Below are 24,438 nucleotides of genomic sequence, written 5' to 3'. Positions count from 1 at the left end.
AAACCCAGCTGGCTGGTGGGAGAGGCCTGTGCATGCACAGTGGAGCTGAGGTAGGTGACGGGGCTTCCATGCCCAAGAGAGAGCTCCACGTGGCAAAGGCTCACCATCACGGGCCGAGAATATATATATATATTATATATATATGTTTTAAGTGTGAATTCCCATTTATTTTTTAACATTCTTGTGGGGTTTTAGTTTTGTCTTTTTCGTTTTCTTTTGCATTTTGTATCGTACTCTACTCTTCTGAATAAAATGAAATGAAAAGGAGGGCATACAAATTTAATGAATCCATTTTAATTCGAACCTTTTGCTCTGAAGGGTTTGCGATCGGGATGCCCATCTGCGAATTTGAGCTGGTGAAGGACCCCGAAGTGCAGGAATTCCGGCGCAACATTCTCTCCGTGTGCCGAGAAGCCGTGGAGACCAGGGGATCGGCCGGACCCCAGAGCCAGGCCTTGTACGTCTACCCCCCCAACGTGGAATCCACCCCTGACCTGCCCAAACATCTGTACAGCAAGTTGGACAAAGGTGAGTGGTGGGGAGACGGCAGGGGGAGCGAAGGTGCCTCAGTTTCCCCTTGGTTTCCAGCCGTTTACTCCCGATTAACTCCGTGTGAGGGACGCCGTGGCTCAGTGGCTAAGACGCTGAGCTTGTTGTTCAGGAAGTTTGGCGGTTCGAATCCCCAGCGCCACGTAACGGAGTGAGCTCCCGTTATTTATTCAGACATCCGGGTGTGAGTCTCTGAGTGTGAGGTGGGTCCCAGGGAGACAGTTGGGCCTGCTGATTGTATACTTGGCTCCTCGCTATACATCAGCGGCCCTGCCCGAACTCCTCGAGCTGATCACAGAGATGGCAGTTGAGACCCCCAGACTGTTAGTTATGGGGGATTTCAACTTGCCGTCGATGGGAGAAGCATCCGAGGTGGTTCGGGAGTTCATGGCTTCCATGACAGCCATGGACCTGACTCAATTAATTCAGGGCCCCACGCACGAGGGAGGTCACACACTGGATCTTGTTTTTGCCTCTGGCCAGTGGGCGAGTGATCTGGGAATAGGGGACTTAGCCATCACACCCCTGTCATGGTCAGATCACTCACTTCTCTGGCTTGACTTCCCTGGTGCTACCCCCCACCGCGGGGAGGCGGAACCAGAATGTCCTAGATGGTTCCGCCCCAGGCGCCTGATGGAACCGGAAAGGTTCCAGATGGAGCTTGGGCCACTTCCTGTCAACCTGACCCGCTCCCGGACAGAGGACCTGGTGGCCGCATGGAATAGTGCGGCCGCTGGGGCCCTAGACCGGGTTGCGCCTCTGCGGCCTCTCCTGTGGCAAAGAACCACCCTGGCCCCTTGGTTTACCGAGGAGCTGAGGGTGATGAAACGCCATAAGAGACACCTAGAGAGCAGATGGAGATCTTCGCGTTCCGAATCTGACCGAACACAGGTAAGAGCCTACTTAAGGACATACCTTGTGGCATTGAGGGTGGCCAAACGTCGATATTGTGCCGCTCTCATTGCATCCGCAGACAACTGCCCTGCCGCCCTGTTTCGGGTGACCCGCTCTCTTCTATCACAGACGCCGCGGGAAGCCCCTCTGCAGGGCAGGGCAGAGGAATTTGGGGAATATCTGCAGGATAAAATCACTCAGATCCGGAGGGAATGGGTCTCCTTCAGTGATCCAGGGGAGACGTCCGAGGCCAGTCTTGAGAGACCATTTTGGGAGGAGTTTGACTCTGTTGCCTCCGATGATTTGGACAGGTTGCGTGGGCGACTGCGAGCCACCACATGTTTATTGGACCCATGTCCCTCCTGGCTTGTACTGGCATCCTGGGAGGTCACACGAGGCTGGCTCTTGGGAATGGTGAACGCTTCGTTGAGTGAGGGGTTCCTACCAGCCGCCTTGAAAGAGGCGGTTGTGAGGCCCTTACTCAAGAAGCCTTCGCTGGACCCAACTGAGCTAGCTAATTATCGTCCGGTCTCCAACCTTCCCTTTTTAGCGAAGGTTGTAGAGAGTGTGGTGGCCACGCAGTTCCCACGCCACCTGGAGGAAACTGACTATCTAGACCCGCGCCAGTCCGGCTTCCGACCCGGGCACAGCACAGAGACGGCCTTGGTCGCGTTGGTTGATGATCTCTGGAGAGCCAAGGATAGGGGCTGTTCCTCTATCCTGGTTCTGTTAGACCTCTCAGCGGCTTTCGATACCATCGACCATGGTATCCTACTGCGCCGGCTGGAGGGGCTGGGGGTAAGGGGCACCGTTTTACGGTGGTTCTGCTCCTACCCTCCAACCGGACGCAATGTGTGTTGGCAGGAGAGCAAAGGTCGACCCTGAGGCCACTCACTTGTGGGGTGCCACAGGGGTCAGTCCTCTCGCCTCTCCTGTTCAACACATATATGAAACCGCTGGGTGAGATCATCCGTGGCTTTGGGGTGGGATACCATCTGTACGCTGACGATACTCAGCTGTACATTTCCACCCCGAACCACCCCAACGAGGCCGTTGACGTGATGTCCCGGTGTTTGGAAGCCGTACGGGTCTGGATGGGAGACAACAGACTTAAACTCAACCCATCCAAGACGGAGTGGCTGTGGCTACCGGCACCCCGGTTCAACCAGCTGACTCCATCACTGGCCATTGGGGCGAACAGCTGGCCCCCGTGGATCGGGTGTGCAATTTGGGTGTCCTCCTGGACGCCCGGCTGTCAATGGATGACCATGTGACAGCCGTGGCAAGGGGGGCATTCCACCAGGTTCGCCTGGTGCGCCAATTGCGTCCCCTATTGGACCGGAACGCCCTATGTACAGTCACTCATGCGCTTGTGACGTCTCGACTAGACTACTGTAATGCTCTCTACATGGGGCTCCCCTTGAGGTGCACCCGAAGGCTGCAGCTGGTTCAGAATGCGGCCGCGCGGGCAATTGTGGGAGCTACTAGATACTCCCACATAACACCTTTGCTGCGTGGGCTGCACTGGCTACCTGTGGCTTTTCGGGTGCGTTTCAAGGTGTTGGTCATCATCTTTAAAGCGCTCCATGGCACAGGACCTAGTTATTTGCGGGATCGTATCCTGCCCCATACATCCCTTCGGCCGATTCGCTCTCACAGAGAGGGACTCCTCCGGGTGCCGTCCACTAGGCAATGCCAGCGGGCGACGCCCAGGAGTAGGGCCTTCTCTGTGATGGGCCCGACCCTTTGGAATGACCTCCCCCCAGATATCAGGACTATCACTGACCTCCGCTCCTTCCGTAAGAAACTAAAGACCCACCTGTTCAATCTAGCCGGCCTGGCCTAATTCCTAATTCCCAATTTTAGTTCCTCAAGCCTGCATTTTTAAAAATTTTCTAGGGGTATACTTTTAGTTGTTTTTTAATTTAATTTTTAATTTTTACTTTTTGTATAGTTGTATGAGGTTTAATTCGTTTTTAAGGGTATGGGATATTCGTCTTTTGTGTTCGTTTTAATGACACACCTGTACACTGCCCCGAGTCCCTTCGGGGAGAGGGGGCGGTCTAGAAATATTGAAAATAAATAAATAATAAACTTATGACCAATTGCTTAGCAAACTTTTAAACCTCCGACCCCCCCTGCCCAAGGGGTATTTACAGCCTGGACTCAGAGTTCCGTCGGGTGCCTCCCTGCAGGCATATGACTGAATTTTGGCCAGTCAACAACTGGACCACAATGGGTTGTTTGCAGCGTGACGGTGTTTTACCGGCATTTACTGTTGGTTCGCTTAACATCCATGGCATTCACTTAACAACTGTAGACTTGCTTGAGGTGTGTAAAAAGCTAAAAAGGTCAGAAAAGTTCAGTTGGTCATGTGACTGATCTGTTTGATGACCGTCACAACCATGACGGGCAGGCTGTGTTACGGCCATAACTCAGGGTATTCCTGTAGATGGAGTGATTTGGCTGCCTGAATGTGATAAATTCTCCATAAATGCTGCCTTGTATTTATTGTGGCCAGTCAGATTTAGAATTATGATTTATTGCAGGGGTCTCCAAACATGGCCCCTTTAAGACTTGTGGACTTCAACTCCCAGAATTCCCTGGAACTAATGCATTGGTTTTTGATATGTTTATCCTCTGCAGCCTGATTACTCTCTTGTAATCCCTTCCTCTGCAATCTCTCAGCTGTAGCCTGATTACTCTCTTGTAATCCCTTCCTCTGCAATCTCTCAGCTGTAGCCTGATTACTCTCTTGTAATCCCTTCCTCTGCAATCTCTCAGCTGTAGCCTGATTACCATCTTGTAATCCCTTCCTCTGCAATCTCTCAGCTGTAGCCTGATTACTCTCTTGTAATCCCTTCCTCTGCAATCTCTCAGCTGTAGCCTGATTACTCTCTTGTAATCCCTTCCTCTGCAATCTCTCAGCTGTAGCCTGATTACTCTCTTGTAATCCCTTCCTCTGCAATCTCTCAGCTGTAGCCTGATTACCATCTTGTAATCCCTTCCTCTGCAATCTCTCAGCTGTAGCCTGATTACTCTCTTGTAATCCCTTCCTCTGCAATCTCTCAGCTGTAGCCTGATTACCATCTTGTAATCCCTTCCTCTGCAATCTCTCAGGTGCAGCCTGATTACTCCCTTGTAATCCCTTCCTCTGCAATCTCTCTGCTCTAGGGGCTAGGAGAGGGGGAAAAAAGGCCCAGGCATGGCTGGCTGTGGAATTCTGGGATCTGAAGTCCACCAGCCTTAAAGGGGCTGAGTTTGGAGACCTATGATCTATTGTGCTGATTGAACAGAGTTTAGAGAGAGCCAGATCACAGCAGCATAAAATTCCTTGTAAACCAAGAAAGAAAACGAAAGGATCCGGTCTAAGAATATTCCCCATTTTTTTTCTAAAATGCCTCTGGGAAGAGGATGATTCCTGCAAAGGGACAAAGCTTCCATCTGTTGTGGTCTTCCCAGGTTGAGTAATTGATTTGTTCATTTATGTGTAAAGGTGTATTACCTGCCTATCCTACCGTAGGGTAACTCTGCGTAGCTTGCGATCTTAACGATCCCAGAGCCGTTGCTGTTGCACCACCACAAAAAATGAGTCCCGATTCCCCTCCCCTTGATTTCGTTTTCTCCCGCGCCTGGCCTCCTGCAGACGCACCCGAGTGACCGTTGCTTGTCCTGCTTTTCCCCCCCTTCCTGAAGGTCGGATCATAGTGACCATTTGGGTTATTGTGTCCCCAAACAACGACAAACAGAAATACACCCTCAAGACGCCGCACGACGCGCTCCCCGAGCAGGTGATCGCCGAGGCCATCCGGAAAAAGACGCGCAGTATGCACCTCTCGCCCGAACAGCTGCGCCTCTGCGTGCAGGAGTACCAGGGCAAGTACCTGCTCAAGGTTTGCGGCTGCGACGAGTATTTGCTGGAGAAGTACCCCCTCAGTCAGTACAAGGTGAGCTCCTCCCCCCTCCTGACGCTGCAGGCGGACTTTCTCGGCACTCGTGGGGGGCTCTTGCTGTCGGGGTCCCCTCGATCCAACAGGGCCGTCTCTCAGGAACCAGGAAGTGCTTATCTCTTCGCTCTGGAATGACTCCTGCTGGAGGTCTGAAAGACCTTGAAACCCTGACTGTGTTTTTCCCCGAGTGAAGGGCCAAGAGCCTTGGTGGAGTCCCGGCGGTTGTGTCGAGGGAGTGTGACTTTTTTTTGTTTTCGTATTTTCTAAGCCTCGAAGCCAGGGGTCTCCAAACGTGGCCCCTTTAAGGCTGGTGGACTTCAATCCCCAGAATTCCTCACCCAGCCATGCCTGGTTTTTTTTTTCTCCGACGAGATTGCAGAGGAAGGGATGACAAGAGAGTAAAGGGGTTACTGCAGAGTTGAAGTCCACAAGCCTTAAACAAGGGGGCATATTTGGAGAGCCCTGCTCCAGGGGGTGAAATGCTACTGGTTCAGCCAAGCCGGTGGCAAAAAATACTAAAAAATGGTAAAAGAAGGGAGAAAGAAAGAAAAAGAGAGGGAGGGAGGGAGGGAGGGAAAAAGGAGAGGGAGGAAGGACTACAGACCCGTCACTAGAAGCAGCTTCAGAGGATAATCCAGGGCTGGAAGGGACCTGGAGGTCATCTAGTCCAACCCTGTTCCCGCAGGACATGGTTAAAGTTGATCCCCCAGTTAGATGGCTACGTAGCCACGCCCACCCAGTCATATGACCCCCCCCACCAAGCCACCCCCACAGAACCGGTAGTTTTAAAAAAAATAGATTTCACCACTGCCCAGCTCCAAGTAATAATGCTAATAAGAACTGAAGGGGGAGGAGGAGGAGGAGGAGGAGGAGGAGGGCCAGCCCTCGAGGGCTGAAGATAGAAGGCTCCAAGGGAAGCATTGAGTCCACTCCCCGCTCAGAGCAAAAACTCCACGTTGCATTGATTTATTTTGAAAACAAACTTATAGGAACATCCAACTGACCGACAGGCAGCTCCAGGTGGCTTACAAAGCCTTGGAAATCCACCGTATAATTAAAAACTCATTAACCCCCCCCCCCCCCCATCCGACATCAACCGCAACAAAAACAACACGAATCGAATCGGCCACTGATGGGTTCAATCTCCCTTTGGCAGTGGTGGGTTCCCACCGGTTCGGCCCGTTTTGGCAGCCTGGGTCACTGGAACCGGCAGCAGCCCAGGCCCACCACGCCCCCGTGCGGGTTCTCTTCTTGTTTTGGACTTCTGCGCATGCACAGAGCAATCTCTCTCTCGTTCTGCGCACGTGTGCAAAGTGCTCACGAGAGGACCGCCAGTAGCGGCTGCCGGAACCGGTTCCTGCCCTTTGGGGTCTGCTGACCAAACCCCATTTTTAGGGCCTTTTGTGAAAGAAATAGGGTGCTGGGGGGGGGGTGAGTGATGTCCCGTAGGGAAGGGGCCACCACTGAGCAGGGCCTTTTCCATGGTCCCACCACCCCATTCCCTAATTGATGGGGCCCGTAACATGCCCAGCCTTCTCGCCCAGGTGGGGTCCTTCCAATCCACACACACACCCGTCCGTCTGTCCGTCCGTCCGTCCGTCTGTCCCCTAAGTGAGAAGGGCCTGGGGGCTTTGGATGCTGCAGGGTAAAAAGACGTGGCGATTGTCCTCCCTGGGGTCTTTGTGCCCCCTTTGGCGGGGTGGGCTTGGCTGCCAAAGACAATGGGGCAGGGGGTGAAATGCTAACGGTTTGGGCCAGTAGCAAAAAAAATACTAAAAAAAAGGTTTCAAAAAAGCATTCTGACGATCGCAGGTCGCACAGCTGATCTCCGGAACTTTAAAAAAAAACCTTTTAAGCGTTTCTTTTACTACAGGTTGTCCAGAAATGCAGGGGTGGGGGTGGGGTCCCGGAAGCCTGCTAGGCCAAAAATGGGAGGTGGAGTGGGTGGGGGGGAAAGAGAAAGAAAAGAAGGAAGGAAAGAAAGAAAGAAAAAGAAGAAAGGGAGGGAGGGAAAAAGGAGAGGAAGGGAGGACTACAAACCAGGCACTAGACGCAGCTTCAGAGGATAATCCAGGGCTGGAAGGCACCTGGAGGTCATCTAGTCCAACCCTGCTCCCGCAGGGCATGGTTAAAGTGCGTTTCTGTCTTTTGATTCCCCCAGTTAGATGGCTACGTAGCCACGCCCACAGAGCAGGTAGTAAAAAAAAATTAGATTTGACCCCCGCAATGGGGCCTTGGGGGAGGGGGGGCGTGAAGATGGCTGAAGACGTATCTCTGCCCTCTTCCGCCATGCTCAGAAGGCGCCAGAAGTAGACAAGCCAGGGCGGAAGCTGTTGTGACGTCCTTGGCGCTGCCCGGTCTCCCGTTTCTCGTGACACCTGGTGTGTGTCCCCCCCCCTCCTCTCCCTCCAGTACATGAGGAACTGCATCGCCATCGGCCGCCTGCCCCACCTGATGTTGATGAGCAAGGAGAGTCTCTACAGCCAACTGCCGGCCAACGTTTTCGTGCTGCCCTCGTACGCCCGTCGCTCGGCCACCTCCTCCCACGTGAACGGAGACGTGGCCACCAAGTCCCTCTGGTCCATCAACAGCCTCCTGCGCATCAAGATCCTGTGCGCCACCTACGTCAACGTCAACATCAGGGACATCGATAAGGTGGGTGGGTGGTCGTGAAATTATATTATGTCCTCGATCTGATTTGATCTGGCTCAACGGCCCGGTCAGTTTCCATCTTTTCAAATCAGGGCAACTTGATTCAAGTTGAAATGAGGCCAATTCTGGTGACCCCAGAGCAGCAGCTTCTTATTGGCTGAGGTGGCCCCCTCCCCATTGCCCCCCCCACAGTATCCCAACCAACCATATGTGGGGGTCCCTGACGAACAGCAGGACAAGAGATTGAGTCAGTAACTGAGGGCGGAAGGGGGGACCCACCGGAGCTGAGTGAAGCTCCCCCTCGTAGCCATCTGCTGCTCACCAGGGTAAAAGGTTGCGTTGGCTTCCATACTTGGCTACCTTCAGAAGTGCTAGGTGTCACCACCCATAATCCACAACCCATAATCCACAACCCATAATCCACAACCCATAATCCACAACTGCAGGTAGTCATCGATTTATGACCACAGTTGAGCCCAAACTTTCTGTTGCTAAGCAAGACAACTGTTAAGCAAGTTCGGCCCCGTTTGACGACCTTTCCTGCCCCCGGTTGTTAAGTGAATCCCTGCAGTTGTTAAAGTCCCAACACGGTCGTTAAGCGAACCTGGCTTCCCCGTTGGTTTGGCTTGTCAGGAGGTGACAAAAGTTGGATATCGCAGCCGTCGTGGATATGAGTCAGTTGCCGAGCGGCCAAATTTTGATTGCGTGACCGTGGGGGACACCGCAACGGTCGTAACTGTCATCCTTTTTGGGTGCTGTTGCAACTTTGAATGGTCACTAAATGAGTGGCTGTAAGTCAAGGACTACCTGGAGTGGAGCCTTTAATTCCGCTCTTCCTTCCTCCTCCTAGATTTATGTCCGGACGGGAATTTTCCACGGTGGGGAGCCCCTTTGCGATAACGTCAATACTCAGCGGGTGCCATGCTCCAACCCTCGGTAAGTGGGACGGAAGGGAGAGGCCGCACCAAGGCTATGGAGGTTCTGGGCATAGATTGGGGTGGGGGTGGGTCTCCTTAAGGAGGACAAGGGGAACAACCTGGACCCCCAAACGGGGGGGTCACATCCGGCCACCCGGCTGACTCCAGAGCCGCCGCTTTGCTCCCAGGTGGAACGAGTGGCTTTCCTACGACATCTACCTGACCGACCTCCCGCGTGCCGCTCGCCTTTGCGTCTCCATCTGCTCCGTCAAGGGCCGGAAGGGGGCCAAGGAGGTCAGTCTTTGTGTTCGGTTCAGCCCCGGGTACGGATAGTCCTCGACTTATGACTAACAACGGAGCCCAACATTTCCCTTGCTAAGCGAGACAGTTGTTACGTGAGTTTGGGCCCATTTTACGACCTTCCCTTGCCACGGTTGTTAAGCAAAACACTGCCGTTGTTAAGTGAGCCACACGGCTGTCCTCCCCATGGACTTTGCTCAGCAGAAGGTCGCAAAAGGGGATCACGTGACACACACACCCTCCCCCGGGATACTGCGACCGTCATAAATGCGAGCCAGTTGCCAAGCACCTCAATTTGGATCCCGTGACCACGGGGAGGTTGCCACGGTTGTGTGAAAGACGGTCATAAGTCCCATTTTTCAATGTAACTTTGAACGGTCACTAAACGAACGGTTGTAAGTCGAGGACTACCCGTCTGTACTTGCTTGCTTCTGATAGTTGCAAAAACCCAGCGGTGTCTGCGCATAAGAACCAAGAGGGTTGATTTTATCGTCACAGCTGCCCCCTTGGGCGCCTTGGGCTGAAAGCCCCTGGCTGAGGGTGGGAGGGGGGGGGCTGGGCACCATTGGGGATGTAAGTTGAGAATTACTTCCAGCCCGGTGAGGAGGGGGATTCGTGGTTCTCGGTCAGGGTACCCCAACGGTGGCAATTTTCAGATGGGCAGACTTCAACTCCCAGAATTCCACGGGTTCCCCCATTCCAGTGGCCTCCATCCTTTGCAACTTTAAGACTTGTGGACTTCAACTCCCAGAATTCTTCAGCCGGCATGGCCCAGTAGGGAATTCTGGGAGTTGAAGTCCACACGTCTTAAAGTTATGTGACTGACTGGGGAATTCTGGGAGTTGAAGTCCACACGTGTTAAAAGTTGCACGGCCGGCTGGGGAATTCTGGGAGTTGACCATTCTTACAGTTGCCATGACTGGGGACCCCTGCCCTATTTCACACACCCCCCAACACACACACACACACACACACACACACACACACACACACACACTGCAGAGAGTGGCACCATGCTGAAGCTTCTGCGGTGGGCAGAGTCGGGTTGAGGGACCCTGGCAGATGCTCCTTGACCCCTTGACCTCCTCTCCCCCCCCCCGCAGGAGCACTGCCCCCTGGCCTGGGGCAATGTCAACCTCTTCGACTACAAGGACACTCTGGTGGCCGGGAAGATGGCGCTCAACCTGTGGCCGGTCCCCCACGGCCTGGAGGACTTGCTGAACCCCATCGGGGTCGGGGGCTCCAACCCCAACAAGGTGAGACTCCCTGGCAAGGCTGGCCGGGGTGTGTGGGGTGGGGGCGTATTAAGTGGGGCCCTGGGTTTTGGGAGGAGGGGGTCTTTGACCTCCCTCTTTGCTGCTGCTACAGGAGACCCCCTGCCTGGAACTGGAGTTCACTTGGTACAGCCACCCGGTTAAATTTGCCGACGCGGCCGAAATCGAGGAACACGCCAACTGGGCCATGTCGAGGGAGCTGGGCCTGAACTACTGCATGGTGGGCTTGGTAAGGGCGGGGGGGGGGGGGGCACGTGTGCCGAAGGAGGTTTGAGACTTTGGGAAGAGGGCGGAGAAGAGCAGCGAAGGGGACGGAAGGCCTAAAGGAGGCCAAGGCATAAGAAAAACCGAAAAGAAGGACACAAGGTCCCAATATTTGTGGGGCTGCCCCAAAGGAGAGGGAGCCCCACCTGTTCTCCAAAGCACCGGAGGACAAGAAGCAACGGAGGGAAACTAAGGAAGGAGAGAAGCAACCTGGGATTCAGGAGAAGCTTCCTAACAGGGAGGATAATTAGCCAGTGGAACAGCTTGCCACCAGAAATGTTGGGTGCTCCATCACTGGAGGCTTTTAAGAAGAGGCTCGTCTGAAATGGCGTAGGCTCTCTCGGGAAGTGGGCTGGACTAGAAGACCTCCAAGGTCCCTTCCAGCTCTATTCCGATTGGATGCCAGGACAGAGGTGGCAGTAGGGTTGCTGGCTGGGGAATTCTGGGAGTTGAAAATGGCCAAACTCTGTTCTAGCGGGTTCCGTCTTGCTGTGATCCATAAAGAGGAGGGGGCTGACTTCTCTTTCTCCCCCCCCCCCCATTCCAGAGCAACCGCCTGGCCCGCGACAGCTCGCTGGACGAAAGCGAATTGGAGCAGCTGCGTAACATTTGCAACCGAGATCCGCTGTCGGAGATCACAGAGCAGGAGAAGGACTTCCTTTGGCGCCACCGGTGGGTTCCAGGCACCGAGTGGGGTCCATTGGCAGCCGTGGCTGCCCCCCCCCTCCGCCCTGTCCCCCCATCCTCGCCTTCAGCTGTCCCCTCCTCTCTTTCCAGGCACTACTGCGTCAACCTCCCGGAGACGCTGCCCAAGTTGTTGCTGTCCGTCAAGTGGAATTCGCGAGACGAGGTGGCCCAGGTGAGCAGAGCCCCCCCCCCAATCCTTGGCTTTCCAGCTGGGACCCATGGGAAATTTCCGGGCTGAGGGGAGGGGAGGCAGTGGTGGTTTGGCTCCTGGCAGACAGGAGCCCTCCCCCCCCCAACCAGAATGAGAGAACTCACTACGGCCAACTCGCTCGCTGCGGGACAATAAAACCATTCAATTTAATTTTTTAAGGTAATGAAAAGGTTGTCCCAAAGATGCTTTTTTCCCCTCAAGAGGCAACTGGACTTTCTTTCGTTTTTTCTTTAAGAGGTTTCGCTTCTCATCCCCAGAAGCTTCCTCGGCTCTGGCAGAATGATGGGGAAGCTTCTTGGGAGGAGAAGCGAAACGTCTTCAAAGAAAAAACACCAAGAAAGTCCAGTTGTCGCTTGGAAAAAGCAACTTTGGGGCAACCACAACCTGGATGAGGGAGAATTTCCCGAGATACAATTAAAATCTTCTGTTAACTTTTGTCCTTCACATTTTGTTTCCGTCTCTCCTTTGGCATCACTTCTTTAATCGGTCTATTCCGCTATTTCTTCACTGTTAGTGCAATGCTTGTCCCGAGGCAACTGGACTTTGCTTTTCTTTGAAGACCAATATAAATCCTTCCATTCCCCACCACCCCAGTCAGAGCCGAAGACGCTTCAAAGAAAAACCAGGAAGTCCAGTTGTCGCTGGGGGGGGGAGGGGGGGAAGCACCTTTGGGAGAACTGTGTCCTGGATGACGGAGAAGCTCCGTAGACGTCTTCATGGTTATTGGAGGGGTCCTTGGTGCCCTCTGAGCTGGGGGGGGGTTTCCTTGCAGACGTTTCGAGACGTATATCGGAATAACAGATTAACAGTTGGAAGGGACCTCAGAGGTCATCTAGACCAACCCTCTGCCCGGGCAGGGGACCCTATATTGTTTCAGAAAAAAATAGCTTCCAATCTCAAAAACCTCGTTGGTGATTCACTTAACGACTGCAGCCAAAAAAGCCACAAAGTGAACAAGCGTTTGGCTAAGCAGCCGAGATTTTGGGCTCAATTGTAAGTCGAAAACTATAGTTTGCAGCACCTTGAGGTTTTCCGCCAGTTCAGGAGAGCCCTGCAGTGATGGCCACCATTCTTCCCTCTTTCTCTCCCCCCCCCTTACTCCCCCACCCCCACCCCAGATGTACTGCCTCCTCCGGGAATGGCCCCTGATCAAACCTGAGCTGTCCATGGAGCTGCTGGACTGCAACTTTCCCGACCCGGTCATCCGGGAGTTTGCGCTGAAGTGCCTGCTCAAAGGACTGACGGACGACAAACTCTCCCAGTATCTCATCCAGCTGGTGCAGGTTAGGTTGGGCCAGTGGGTGGGCACATCCACCTCACCCAAGCGATGCCAGGGGGGCTAATTTCGGGACTCCAGGGCTCGGAGGGGCCTTCAGGGAGAAGGGGGAGCAGAGACCGGTTCCCGGAACGGCTTGCAGTGTAGGGGAGGGGGGAGAGTGTGAATGGGTTTGGGGGGGGCAGGAATGGGAGGGGGGAGAAAGGGTTCCCGGGTCACTTCCGGTCACACCAGGACCTGGGAAAGAGGCACTTCTTACAGAATAACTGTCAGGCAGAATAGCGGAGAGGGAAGGGACCTTGGAGGTCATCCAGACCAGCCCCCTTCTCATGCAGGAGACCCTGTATCTGTGATGGTGAACCTATATGACACGTGTGCCACAGGTGGCACCCAGAGCCTTCTCCGTGGGCACACGGGCCATCGCCCCAGCTCAGCTCCACCGTGCTTGCCCATGTGCCTCCCGATGGCCAGCCGGTCTTTGGCTCTCTGCCACACATGTGCGGGGGGGGCACATGCAGGAGGCATGCGCATACGTGGGGGGGGGAGCGGAGGGGCAGCGCTCCGTTTTTGCTCCCAGGAGGCTGCAGGGGGCCAACTGGGCCCAACAAGGGTGCCGGGGGGGGGTTCATGCCTGCATGCAGGGGGGCGGGGGAGCACGCAGGATTGGGTGTGTTGGGCACACACGTGCAGGGAGGTGGGGAGCACACATATTACATGGGTGTGGGAACAGGCACATGTTGTTGCGTGCTGTCCTGCACACTTTTATCATGCAGCAACAAAAAGGCTAGCCATCACTGCCCAATATTATTTCAGACGAATTTCTTCTTATAAAACAGAAAAACAGAGTTGAAAGGGACATTGGGGGTCATCTAAATGACCAATCCCCTGGTCAGTCAGGAGATCCTATTGTCAGGGTTCCAGAGTGCACCCAAAAGTCAATCAGAGTCCAAGGCAAAGGATTGCTCCAAGTTCCCAATGTATGAAGAGAGCCACGTTGGCACATCTGGGAAAACCCGAATCTGAAAGCTTCCCGGTTTCCCCCACCCAATTGAAAGTTTATGATCTTGCCCCCCCACACCCACAAGTCCATCCCATGGTCCCATCTCCCACTGCCACGCTGGCAGCTTCCACCCACCCAGTTCCGGTCAGGGAACGTTTTTGCTCCCAGGAGGCTGCAGGATAACCTTGGCTTTCTAGAAAGAATGCTGTTATGGCTACCTGTCGTCTAACTCTCTACAATCCCATTTTCCCACCATAGAAAATGCACAGTAGAATAATAGAAAGTGTGACAGGCCTAAGATCCAAAAGAAAATATGGCTGCAGGCCTGACATCTATATTCTTTTAGAAAAAGTAGCTTCCAATCTCTTCTTAAAAACAGAATAATAGAGTGGAAGGGGCCTGGGAGGTCATCAAGTCCAACCCCCTGCTCGGACAGTCAAACCTTTTACCATATATATATGATTATCTTCCTTTCCTTGGTCCTCCCCCCCACATACCAGCTCTGCCTCCCATCTCTTACAGCGTCTCTGCCCCCTCCCTCTGCAACGAAGGTCCTTGACTTTTCCGCTGTTCCCCCCCTCCCCAGGTTCTGAAATACGAGCAGTACCTGGACAACCCTCTAGCCCGCTTCCTGACCATGAAAGCGCTGACCAACCAGAGGATCGGTCACTTTTACTTCTGGCATCTCAAGTGAGTCCGGGGGAGGCAGGTGGGTCGGGGGGGGGAGGGGCTGGGAGCATGGGGGGGAGGGGGCTGCAGAAGATTGACAGGGTGGGCTGTAGATAGGTTTGGGTTGTTTATTTTTTAGGGGTTTTAAGCTGGATTTCCCGCAGTCACTTCTGTTCTGGCCCAGCTCCCCAAACACGACAGTCCCCTCTGAAGTGAACGCAAAGATTCCTTTATTCGGAGCGCCGGCAAAAAGGTTTCTCTCTCACCGCAGGCTAACAAGTCCGTCCGGCAGGGAGAGGGATAGTTGTCTGCCAGATCTGTTCATCTCCCCCCCCCCCTGCCTTTGATCCCCTGAGCTCGGGTGGGGCTTCGCTAGCAGCAGTGGCTCTTCCTTCCCAAGGACCGGCCCATAGATTTCCACTGCTCTCCTCTCCTCTGCCATCTGTGCACCCGCGCATCAGGCAAAATTTCTACTCAAAATTTCCACTGCCGGTTCTCCAGAACCGGTCAGAACCTGCTGGATTTCACCCCTGATTTCAGCTCCCAGAATTCCTCAGTTACTTTAAGGCTTGTGGACTTCAATTCCAGAATTCCTTGGTCATTTTAAGTCTGGTGGATTTCATCCAGTAGTGAAAATCAATATTGTTTTACTACCGGTTTGGTGGGCGTGGCAGGGGAAGGATGCTGCAGAATCCCCATTCCCTCCAGATCATAGGCCGAGAATAGGTGGGGGCGGGGCCAGCCAGGAGTGGCATTTGCTGGTTCTCCGAACTACTCAAAGTTTCCGCTACCGGTTCTCCAGAACCGGTCAGAACCTGCTGGACTTCACCCCTGTCCCCAGGTCGGAGATGCACAGCAAGCCCATCTCCCAGCGCTTTGGGCTGATGCTAGAGGCCTTCTGCCGGGGCTGCGGGATGTACCTGAAGCACCTGAACCGACAGGTGGAGGCCATGGAGAAGCTCATCAATCTGACCGACATCCTGAAGCAGGAGAAGAAGGATGAGACCCAGAAGGTACCTTCCAGGGGAGGGGGACCGAGCTGGCGGGAGGGTGGGGTTGCCTTGAAGGAGGAGAAAGAGTTGGGGTCGTTCCACGAGGGACTCTGTGCCCCTACCCCACCCCCCGTGCCCAGTTGGTGCCACAGAGGGGGTCTTTACCTCCACTGACCTTTAAGCAAGAGAAACGAAATGCACAGGTACAGTGTAGGTGGTATCTTGCTCAGTAGTAGTAACTGTGAGAGGAATCTTGGAGTCCTAGTGGACAACCGCTTAAATAGGAGCCAGCCGTGTGCAGCAGCTGCCGAAAAAGCCAACACAGTTCTAGGCTGCATCAACAGAGGGATAGAATCAAGATCACGTGAAGTGTTGATGCCGCTTTATAATGCCTTGGTAAGGCCACACTTGGGATACGGCATTCAGTTCTGGTCATCACAATATAAAAAAAGATGTTAGAAAAATAGAATAGAATAAGAATAAGAATAGAAATTAGAATAGAATAAAATAGAATAGAATAGAAGAATAGAACAGAATAGAATAATAGAATAGAATAGAATAAAAATAATAGAATAGAAATTAGAATAGAATAAAATAGAATAGAATAGAAGAATAGGACAGAATAGAATAATAGAATAGAATAAGAATAAGAATAGAACAGAAATTAGAATAGAATAGAACAGAAGAATAGAACAGAACAGAATAATAGAATAAGAATAGAATAAAAATTCGAATAGAATGGAATTCTTTATTGGCCAAGTGTGATTGGAGACTCAAGGAATTTGCCTTCAGTGCAGATGCTCTCAGGGTAAAAGATGATAAATGATAAATGATGGTCATAGTCATCATAAATGCCATCATGAATCATAAGATGCAACACTTAGGGAGAGTCATGGGATACTAAATAAGCCATCAAATCGTACAAGGAAACGGAAGAAAGAAAACGATATGAATCGTAGAGATCCAAGCAACAAGGTGATAGTCATAAGTGGGAGGAGAGAGGGACTAGGAAGGATGAGAAGAAGGATAGTAATGCAGGGGACATGAGAGCACCTTCCAGCATTTGAGGGGCTGCCCCAAAGAGGAGGGGGTCAAGCTATTCTCCAAAGCACCCGAGGGCAAGAAACAATGGATGGAAACTAACCTGGAATTAAGGATAAATTTGCTATTAGTGAAGACAATTAAACCAATGGAACCGCTTGCCACCGGAACTTGTGGGTTCCAGTAAAAACACTGGACGTTTTAAAGAATAGGTTGGGCACCCACCTGTCTGAAACAGCAAAGGGTCTCCTTGACTGAGCAAGGGGTTGGACTAGAAGACCTCCAAGGTCCCTCCCAACTCGGAGATTCTGTTAAGATGCAGATGAAGTTCCTGGTGGAGCAGATGAGGCGGCCGGACTACATGGAGGCCCTGCAGGGATTCATCTGCCCTCTCAACCCCGTCCACCAGCTGGGCAACCTCCGGTGAGACCCTGGACAGGGCTCCTTTGGAGGGGAGCGTGGCGGAGGGAGGCAGCCCGGAATGGGGAGGGGTCTTCTAGCGGGGGCCCCCAACTTTTGCCCTTCCTCCCCTGCAGGCTGGACGAGTGCCGGATCATGTCCTCGGCCAAGCGTCCCTTGTGGCTCAACTGGGAGAATCCGGACATCATGTCCGAGCTCCTCTTCACGAACCACGAGATCATCTTTAAGAACGGGGACGGTGAGCGGCAGGGCCAGGCTGGGGGTGGGGGGTGGGGGTGGGGGCAAGGGGGCAGGGAAGGACCCTGAGGGACAGAATCGAGATCACGGGGAAGTGTTAATAGCACTTTGGTGAGACTCCAGAATTCCCCAGGCCTGTTTTTCTTCCCTCCTATCCCCCGGAATGGAGAGATTGCAGAGGGAGGGATTAGAAGAGAGTAAGAGAACCACAATTACGATACACGTCACGTATCGTAAGTGTTTTAATACCGCTTTATAAACCCTTGGTAAAACCCAGAATTCCCAATTTTGCTCCCCAGGATGTTAAAAAAAAAAGATGCTGAGACTTGGGAAAGAGTGCAGAGAAGAGCAACGTAGGGGATTAGGAGGCTGAAGGCTTAAGACATACTATAAAGCTAGTACTACTTTATGAAGCCTTAGTAAGGCCTTAGTAAAGCTGCTGCATCCAGCTTTGGTCCCCACCTTACAAAAAAGAGGTTGAGACTTTGGGAAAAGTGCAGAGAAGAGCCACAAAGGCCATTAAAAGCCTAAACTATAGGAAGAACGGCTGCAGGATTTGGGTTAGTGTCTAATGGAAAGAAGGACCGGGGGGGACATGAGGGCAGCCTCCCAGCATTTGAGGGTCTGCTCCAAAGAAGAGGGGGGTCAAGCTGTTCTCCAAAGACCCCCGAGGGCAGGACAAGAAGCAACGGGTGGAAACTAACCAAGGAGAGAAGAAACCTGGAACTAAGGAGGCATTTCCTGATAGCGAGAACAATTAACCTGTGGAACTGCTTGCCACCAGAAGATAAGATAGGATAACTTTTATTGTCATTGTTTACCGTGTCCACACTGGCACACATTGAAAATGAAATTCCGCTGCCTGCTCTCAAAGGAAATACATATTTACCCAGGCACGTTAATAACACACAGACACACACAGACATCACTGTCCATTTTGAATGCACATAGCAGAGAGAGGAAATGTGGGAGTTCACAAGCTGAGCAAGTTGTGTGTGTGTGGGGGGGCTCCCTCACTGGAGGGTATTTAGGAAGAGGCTGGACAGCCACCTGCCTCAGATGGTGTACGGTCTCCCGCTTGAGCAGGGGCTGGACTAGAAGACCTCCAAGGTCCCTTCCAACTCTGTTGTTCTGACGGTCGTTCAGGGGCCTGGATTGGGGTCTCACGCAGGCTGAGGGGCAGCCCTGGGGTCTCTCTGGGAGGGAGGCAGAATCCGAGGCCATCGGGAGACCCATCGGGCTTTCTCCTTCAAAAGATGGGTAGAAATATCGGGGTGGCCCATGGATCGGAGCCCCATACGGATCTGGAGGCCCCCACTGGCCTCCCCCCCCAGCCCACCAACCTCCCTTCCCTTCCCTGCCGTGAGACGCCTTCTCTCTGCCCCTCCTAGATCTCCGACAGGACATGCTGACCCTCCAGATCATCCGGATCATGGAGAGCATGTGGCAGAACCAAGGACTGGATCTCCGGTAAGGGGGGGCCCTTCGGGGCTGGGGGGAGGGACGGCCGTGGATGGGGGGGGGGCAAAGGGCCAGCCAGACGTTACCCACTTGCGGGTCTTTTGCTGGGTGGTCAGGCACCCTCCGAGAGACCCCCCCCCCAGGCCTTGCCTGTTCCTGGGGGGGGGGCTGGGGAGATGGGGGGGGTGCCTGCAGAGGGAGAGTCCAGCATCAGAGTGGACAATACTGGGCCGTAAGCTGGCCGGACATGCCCGCTTTCTGCCTCCTTCAAGACTCACAAGTTTTCCCCCAATTAAAAACCTCAGGAAAGATTTCACTATGAAGAACCAAACAACGATTTGGGGGGGGGGTTGTTTGCCCTCGTCTTACGACCGCCACAATTTACGTTGCTGTGTGAAACATGAGTTAAGTGAGTTTTGCAGCCTCGTTTTACAACCCTCTCCTGCCACGGTTGGTAAGCGAACCACCGCCGTTGTTAAATTTAGTCACCCAGTTGTTAATTGAACCCGGCTTCCCCATGGACTTCTCTTGTCTGGAGGTCGCAAAAGGGGATCACGTGAGACCCCTTCCCCCCCCCAACCCCGGATGCTGCGACCGCCATAAACACGAATCAGTTGCCAGGTGTCTCAATTCTCATCCCATCTTGGTGGGAACATTGTCAAAGAGAATCACAAGTCCCATTTTTCAGTGCTGTTGTTACTCTGGTCACTAAATGAATTGTCGTAGGTTCAAGGACTGCCTGTGTGTGACCCTGGGCCCAGAGATAACCTTCAGGGGGGGGGGGCTGGTGACAGCGTGTAGACTTTCTCCAAGCAAATTACAATAACAGACCATCAATAGAACACTTTGCATTAAAATTTTGGCGTGGTTTCACCTGTGAACAGTTTTTCTTCCGTATGTGAGGTAATGTGGGGCAGGTGAGGGGTTGGCATTTGATGGGGGCTTATAAATGTCAGGCTGCTTTGGAAAAGGGGGGGGGGGAGTTGTCTCAATACAGGGGTGAAGTCCAGCAGGTTCTGGCAGGTTCTGGAGAACCGGCAAAGGCTACCACTGGCTGGCCCCACCAAGGAGATTTTGCAGGGTCCTTCCCCTGCCACGCCCACCAGTAGTAAAAACCTTTTGAATTTCACCACTGGCTCAATGGATGGCCTCAAGTGTTCAGCTGGAGGGGGGGGGATAATACGTGTTTTTATATCCTTCGTTTATAATTCCCTTCCCCCCCAAAAAAAATCTTCTTTTTTAAGTTTTGTTTTCGTCTCTGCTAATTTCTTTTTTCTCTTTTGGATTTGATATTTTAACCTGGGGAAGAAACAAAAAGAAAACCCGAAAAGTAAAAAAAAAGAAATTTAGAAATAGGGTGGGGGGTGGGGGGAAGAGATGGAGACTATGGGGTGTGCTGGCCAATGGATGGCTGCAGGAGACAGCCGGGCCTGCCTTGCGAAGCCCCCTGCCCCATTTGGGAGCAGCAGCAGCAGCCCACCCACCCGGCTCCTGGCCTTCAGCTGCAGACCCCGGGGCTCCTCCCGCCTGGGAACTGACCTGCCCTCCCCTCCCCCCCTTGCAGGATGCTGCCCTACGGCTGCCTGTCCATCGGGGACTGCGTGGGGCTGATCGAAGTGGTCAAGAGCTCCTACACCATCATGCAGATCCAGTGCAAGGGCGGCCTGAAGGGGGCGCTCCAGTTCAACAGCAACGCTCTGCACCACTGGCTGAAGGACAAGAACAAGGGCGAAGGGTCAGTCAGGAGGGGGGGGGGAGTGGTGGTGGGCAGGATTGAAGAGGGGCTGGGCAGGAGGCAGCTTGCCAGGCTGGCTCCAAAGGGACTTTGGGGCAGAATAACAGAGATCAATCAATCAGAATAGGGTCGGAAGGGACCTTAGAGGTCATCTAGTCTAACCCCCTGCCGAAGCAGGAGACCCTATACAATTTGAGACAAGTGGCTGCCCAATCTCTTCTTGAAAACCTTCCAGTGATGAAGCAGCCACAACGTCTGGTGGCAAGCAGTTCCACTGGTCAATTGTCCTCCCTGTTAGGAAGTTTCTCCTTAATTCCAGGTTGCTTCTCTCCTTGGTTAGTTTCCATCCGTTGCTTCTTGTCCTACCTTTGGGGGGCTTTGGATAATAAGCCCACCCCTCTTCTTTGGGGCAGCCCCTCAAATACTGGAACTGGGCTGCCCCCTCCCCAACGCCCCCTCCCCCAGTCCTCCTTTTCTCTCGATTGGCCAAATCCTGCAGCTGTTCTTCTTTTTCTGAGCTTCTTGGATGAGAAGTGAAATTTAAGTAAAAAGTCAAGAAAAGTCCGGTTGCCCTTTGGGGGGAGCCTGACCCGGAGGACGGAGAGCCCCCCCCCCCGGGACCTTTGCCAGGCTGACCATTTCCTCCCTGCTGGTCCAGGTACGACGCGGCCATCGACCTCTTCACACGCTCTTGCGCCGGCTACTGCGTGGCCACCTTCATCCTGGGCATCGGTGACCGCCACAACAGCAACATCATGGTCAAGGACGACGGGCAGGTGGGCGTTTCCCCTCCACAGCCCTGTGAGGGGGGGGGGCTGGAAGGCCCGCCCCCAGCTGAAGACCTGAAGACCTGAGGACGTCCCCTTTGCCCACCCTCCCGTCTCTCTCTCTCTCTCTCTCTCTGCAGCTCTTCCACATCGACTTCGGGCACTTCCTGGACCACAAGAAGAAGAAGTTTGGCTACAAGCGGGAGCGAGTCCCCTTTGTCCTCACCCAGGACTTCCTCATCGTCATCAGCAAAGGGGTGCAAGAGTGCACCAAGACCAAAGAATTCGAGAGGTGGGCACAGGGTGTGTGTGTGTGTGTGTGTGTGTGTGTGCCTTGGTCAAGCAGGTCGCCCTTCCCTCCCCCAGTTCCCCCTCCCCTCCAGGGACTCCTTCGTTCCCCCTCCCCAGACCCTCCCTGAGCAATGCAGCAATCCGGTTTTCCCCACTGACTTTGCTTGTCGGAAGGTCGCAAAAAGGGGATTGCGTGACACTCCCCCCGTCATAAATAAGAGTCAGTGGCCAAACATCTTCATTTTGATTCATGTGACCACAGGGATGTGGCCAACGGTCGTAAGAGCGAGAAACGGTCATAAGTCCCTTTTCCCAGGGCCGTTGAAACTGTGAATGACCTTCTGATGAGCAAAGTCCAGGGGGAATCTGCATTCATTTACCAACCATGTGACTCAGCAGTGATTCACTTAACAACCGTGGCAAGAAAGACATAAAATGGGGCAAAACCCAACTGTCTCGCTTAGCCATGGAAACGCTGGGCTCAATTGGAGTCGTAAGTCGAGGACTACCTGTAATCTTGTGTTCCAGAATGTGTGTGTGTGTGTGTGTGTGTGTGTGTGTGTGTGTGTATGTGTCCCTGAACATCTGGAGGACTTTCTGTTGTGACCGAAGCTTCCCCAGCAGCACGAAGCCTCGTCCTCGTCCCGATAAGCCCCTTTTGTTCCGTTGACCGTGAATTCCTCCCCAGCAAAGTCTTTCCTCTCCCTCCGTCTTTCAAGAGAGTCCCCAATTCCCGACCTTTCTGAGGCTTGGAGAGGGGCCGGCCGAGATCTTTCGGACTCCATTGCAACACTTGGCAAGAATGCAGGAATAAACTAACGGTCTCCTGCAAAGTCCACTCCCCTGTCGTTCCTCTTTTGTTTCCTCTGGGAGGGGCCATTCATCATCCACCTGTGGCTTTCCTCCCAAGTCGACCCCTGTCCTTTAGCTCTTCCCTTCGCCTGGCAACTCTGCACATGCGCACACTGGGAACAGGCTCCAGCTGTTCTTCTGCCCCACTGATCTCTGACTCCGAAGGCAGCTGAGAACTGGCATAGGGCCCTGGCCCCCACTTTGCCTACGACGCAGAGCCCTCGTCCGAGCCTTCCCCAGACTCCAGGACTGGCCCAGGTTCCTCCCCAACCCTCCTCAGTCTCTGAATCTGCTGTCCGCTGGCGGGCCACAACGCTTTCCAGAGGTGGCGTGAAGAGCCCTTGGTTCTGCGGTTGGGCATCCCATCCTACGGGTGGGCTGGAGGTGGCATGGGATCTTCTCTTTCACCCCCGGTGTATCTCAGGCAGCGTCCCCCTCCCCTTTTTTTCTTCCTCACCCCTCTCCTCCTCCTCCTCCTTGCAGGTTCCAGGAGGTGTGCTACAAGGCCTACCTGACCATCCGCCAGCATGCCAACCTGCTCATCAACCTCTTCTCCATGATGCTGGGCAGTGGGCTCCCCGAGCTGCAGTCCTTCGACGACGTGGCCTACCTGCGGAAGACGCTGGCGCTGGACAAGACGGAGCAGGAGGCCCTGGAGTACTTCACCAAGCAGATGAACGAGGCCCACCACGGCGGGTGGACCACCAAGATGGACTGGATTTTCCACACCATCCGGCACATGCCGCTTAGCGAGGCCAGCCACGACTGAGGGACCCGGCAGGAGGAGGTTGGTCATGTGGACCTTCACTCGGGCGGGGCAAGCCCTTCCGGGCCACGCGACTGATTTCTCCGAGACCCCTGTGGTCCGTGTCCTCTCTTGGGACCAGCCGAGATTGCGGGAGGGGTGGCACCGGAGGGGGACCTCAGAATTCTGCCCTCCCGTTCCTCTCCGAGCCCCACGGGGAGCGGGAAAGACCCCCTCCGTTGGCAACCGTGATCCTCTCGGGGTTCAACCCCAGAAATCATCCTATGCTCAGAGACTTTTCCTCTCCCCTCCGCTGAAGCTTCCTGGGGGTGGGAGGGAGGGGGGCGCTGCGGGGAGGAAGGAAGCCTGGGGAGCAATCAAAAGAGCAGGGTAATACTTGAAAACGTCTGGAGTCCGAAAAGGAAGAAAAAAGAATCATAATTATTTTCTCTCTTTCTCTTTTTTCAAATAAAAATTTTAAAAAAACCTCACATTTGGGATATGTACCAGTCTCTAGAGGTCTCTCTTCTTTTTAAAATAAAAATAAAAATCGTTTTTTGGGGGTTTGTTTTGCTTGCTGAGCTGCAAAATGCAAATTCTCGAAAGGAGCCTGGAGAGTTCCTGTTTATGCCCACACATTTTAGGATTTAAAAGTATTTGGGTCATAAAATAGGGATCTTGCTAAACGTAATAAAGGGCGATGTTCTTACATCAAGCAAAACGTGATTTTTATTTTTTTTGAAGACGTCTGACTTTATGACGCTTAATTGAAGAAATCATTTTATTCCATTTAATTCAATTGAATAAAACAATTCCTGTTTCTTAATGAAATGTGTAAGGCACGTCAGACCCTCCCTGAATTTTGATGAATGTGGACAATCGTGGTTCTCTCGGATGAAGCCAACAAAAGTTGATTTATATCATGGCCAAAAGAATTTAATTCAAGCCAAGAGAGATGGGTCTGTTGGGAAATACGTCTAGGGAATTAAGGGGGGACTATTCAGATGAGCCTGAGAGCCAGTCTGGTGTCAGGTTCGAAACAGCGAGCCCGTGAATTATAGACCTGGTTTAGGCATGAAAACCAGCTAGGTGACTTCAGGCCAGCCACTTTCTCGCAGCCCCAGGAAGGAGGCAATGGCAAACCAGTTTTGGGAAAAAAAACTTGCCAAGAAAAGAGGGGGGGGGTGTCCTGAGGATGTGGCAAAATCTTCCTCCCAAGGATCCATTACCCCAATCCGTTTGCAAGTAGTCCTC

The 24,438-nt window shown here is 53.3% G+C and overlaps 2 protein-coding genes across 3 annotated transcripts in view; both read left to right on the top strand.

The window, feature by feature from the left end:
- The window catches only part of LOC309381826 (zinc finger CW-type PWWP domain protein 1-like), a gene marked incomplete at both ends in the record, with an annotated part of 19,898 nt that extends 19,647 nt beyond the window's left edge, over window positions 1–251 (top strand). The window contains one exon of the mRNA XM_081933110.1: window positions 196–251. Within this exon, the coding sequence (XP_081789236.1) occupies window positions 196–251 (56 nt within the window). The remainder of the gene's footprint in view (window positions 1–195) is intronic.
- Window positions 252–323: 72 nt separating this feature from the next.
- Window positions 324–23,688, top strand: LOC309381403 (phosphatidylinositol 4,5-bisphosphate 3-kinase catalytic subunit alpha isoform-like). 2 transcript variants are annotated; one of them, XM_081932354.1, is made up of 19 exons: window positions 324–528; window positions 5,140–5,390; window positions 7,806–8,048; window positions 8,896–8,981; window positions 9,151–9,256; window positions 10,366–10,518; window positions 10,631–10,765; window positions 11,348–11,472; window positions 11,578–11,659; window positions 12,817–12,981; window positions 14,561–14,664; window positions 15,485–15,656; window positions 16,999–17,099; window positions 17,213–17,334; window positions 18,725–18,803; window positions 20,359–20,529; window positions 21,188–21,305; window positions 21,437–21,588; window positions 22,923–23,688. In XM_081932354.1, the coding sequence occupies exons 1-19, from the start codon at window positions 333–335 to the stop codon at window positions 23,206–23,208; spliced, it is 2,847 nt and encodes a 948-aa protein (XP_081788480.1). In that variant the 5' UTR covers window positions 324–332; the 3' UTR covers window positions 23,209–23,688. The 2 variants fall into 2 exon arrangements, with proteins under 2 accessions (XP_081788480.1, XP_081788479.1); XM_081932353.1 differs by having other exon boundaries at window positions 16,993–17,099.
- Window positions 23,689–24,438: the final 750 nt, after the last annotated feature.

The sequence above is a fragment of the Natrix helvetica genome (assembly GCF_964273705.1).
Source record: "Natrix helvetica genome assembly, chromosome: Z".
Classification (NCBI taxonomy): domain Eukaryota; kingdom Metazoa; phylum Chordata; class Lepidosauria; order Squamata; family Natricidae; genus Natrix; species Natrix helvetica.
Note: the sequence above shows the minus strand (reverse complement) of the source record. Positions and strands in the feature narration are given on the sequence as shown.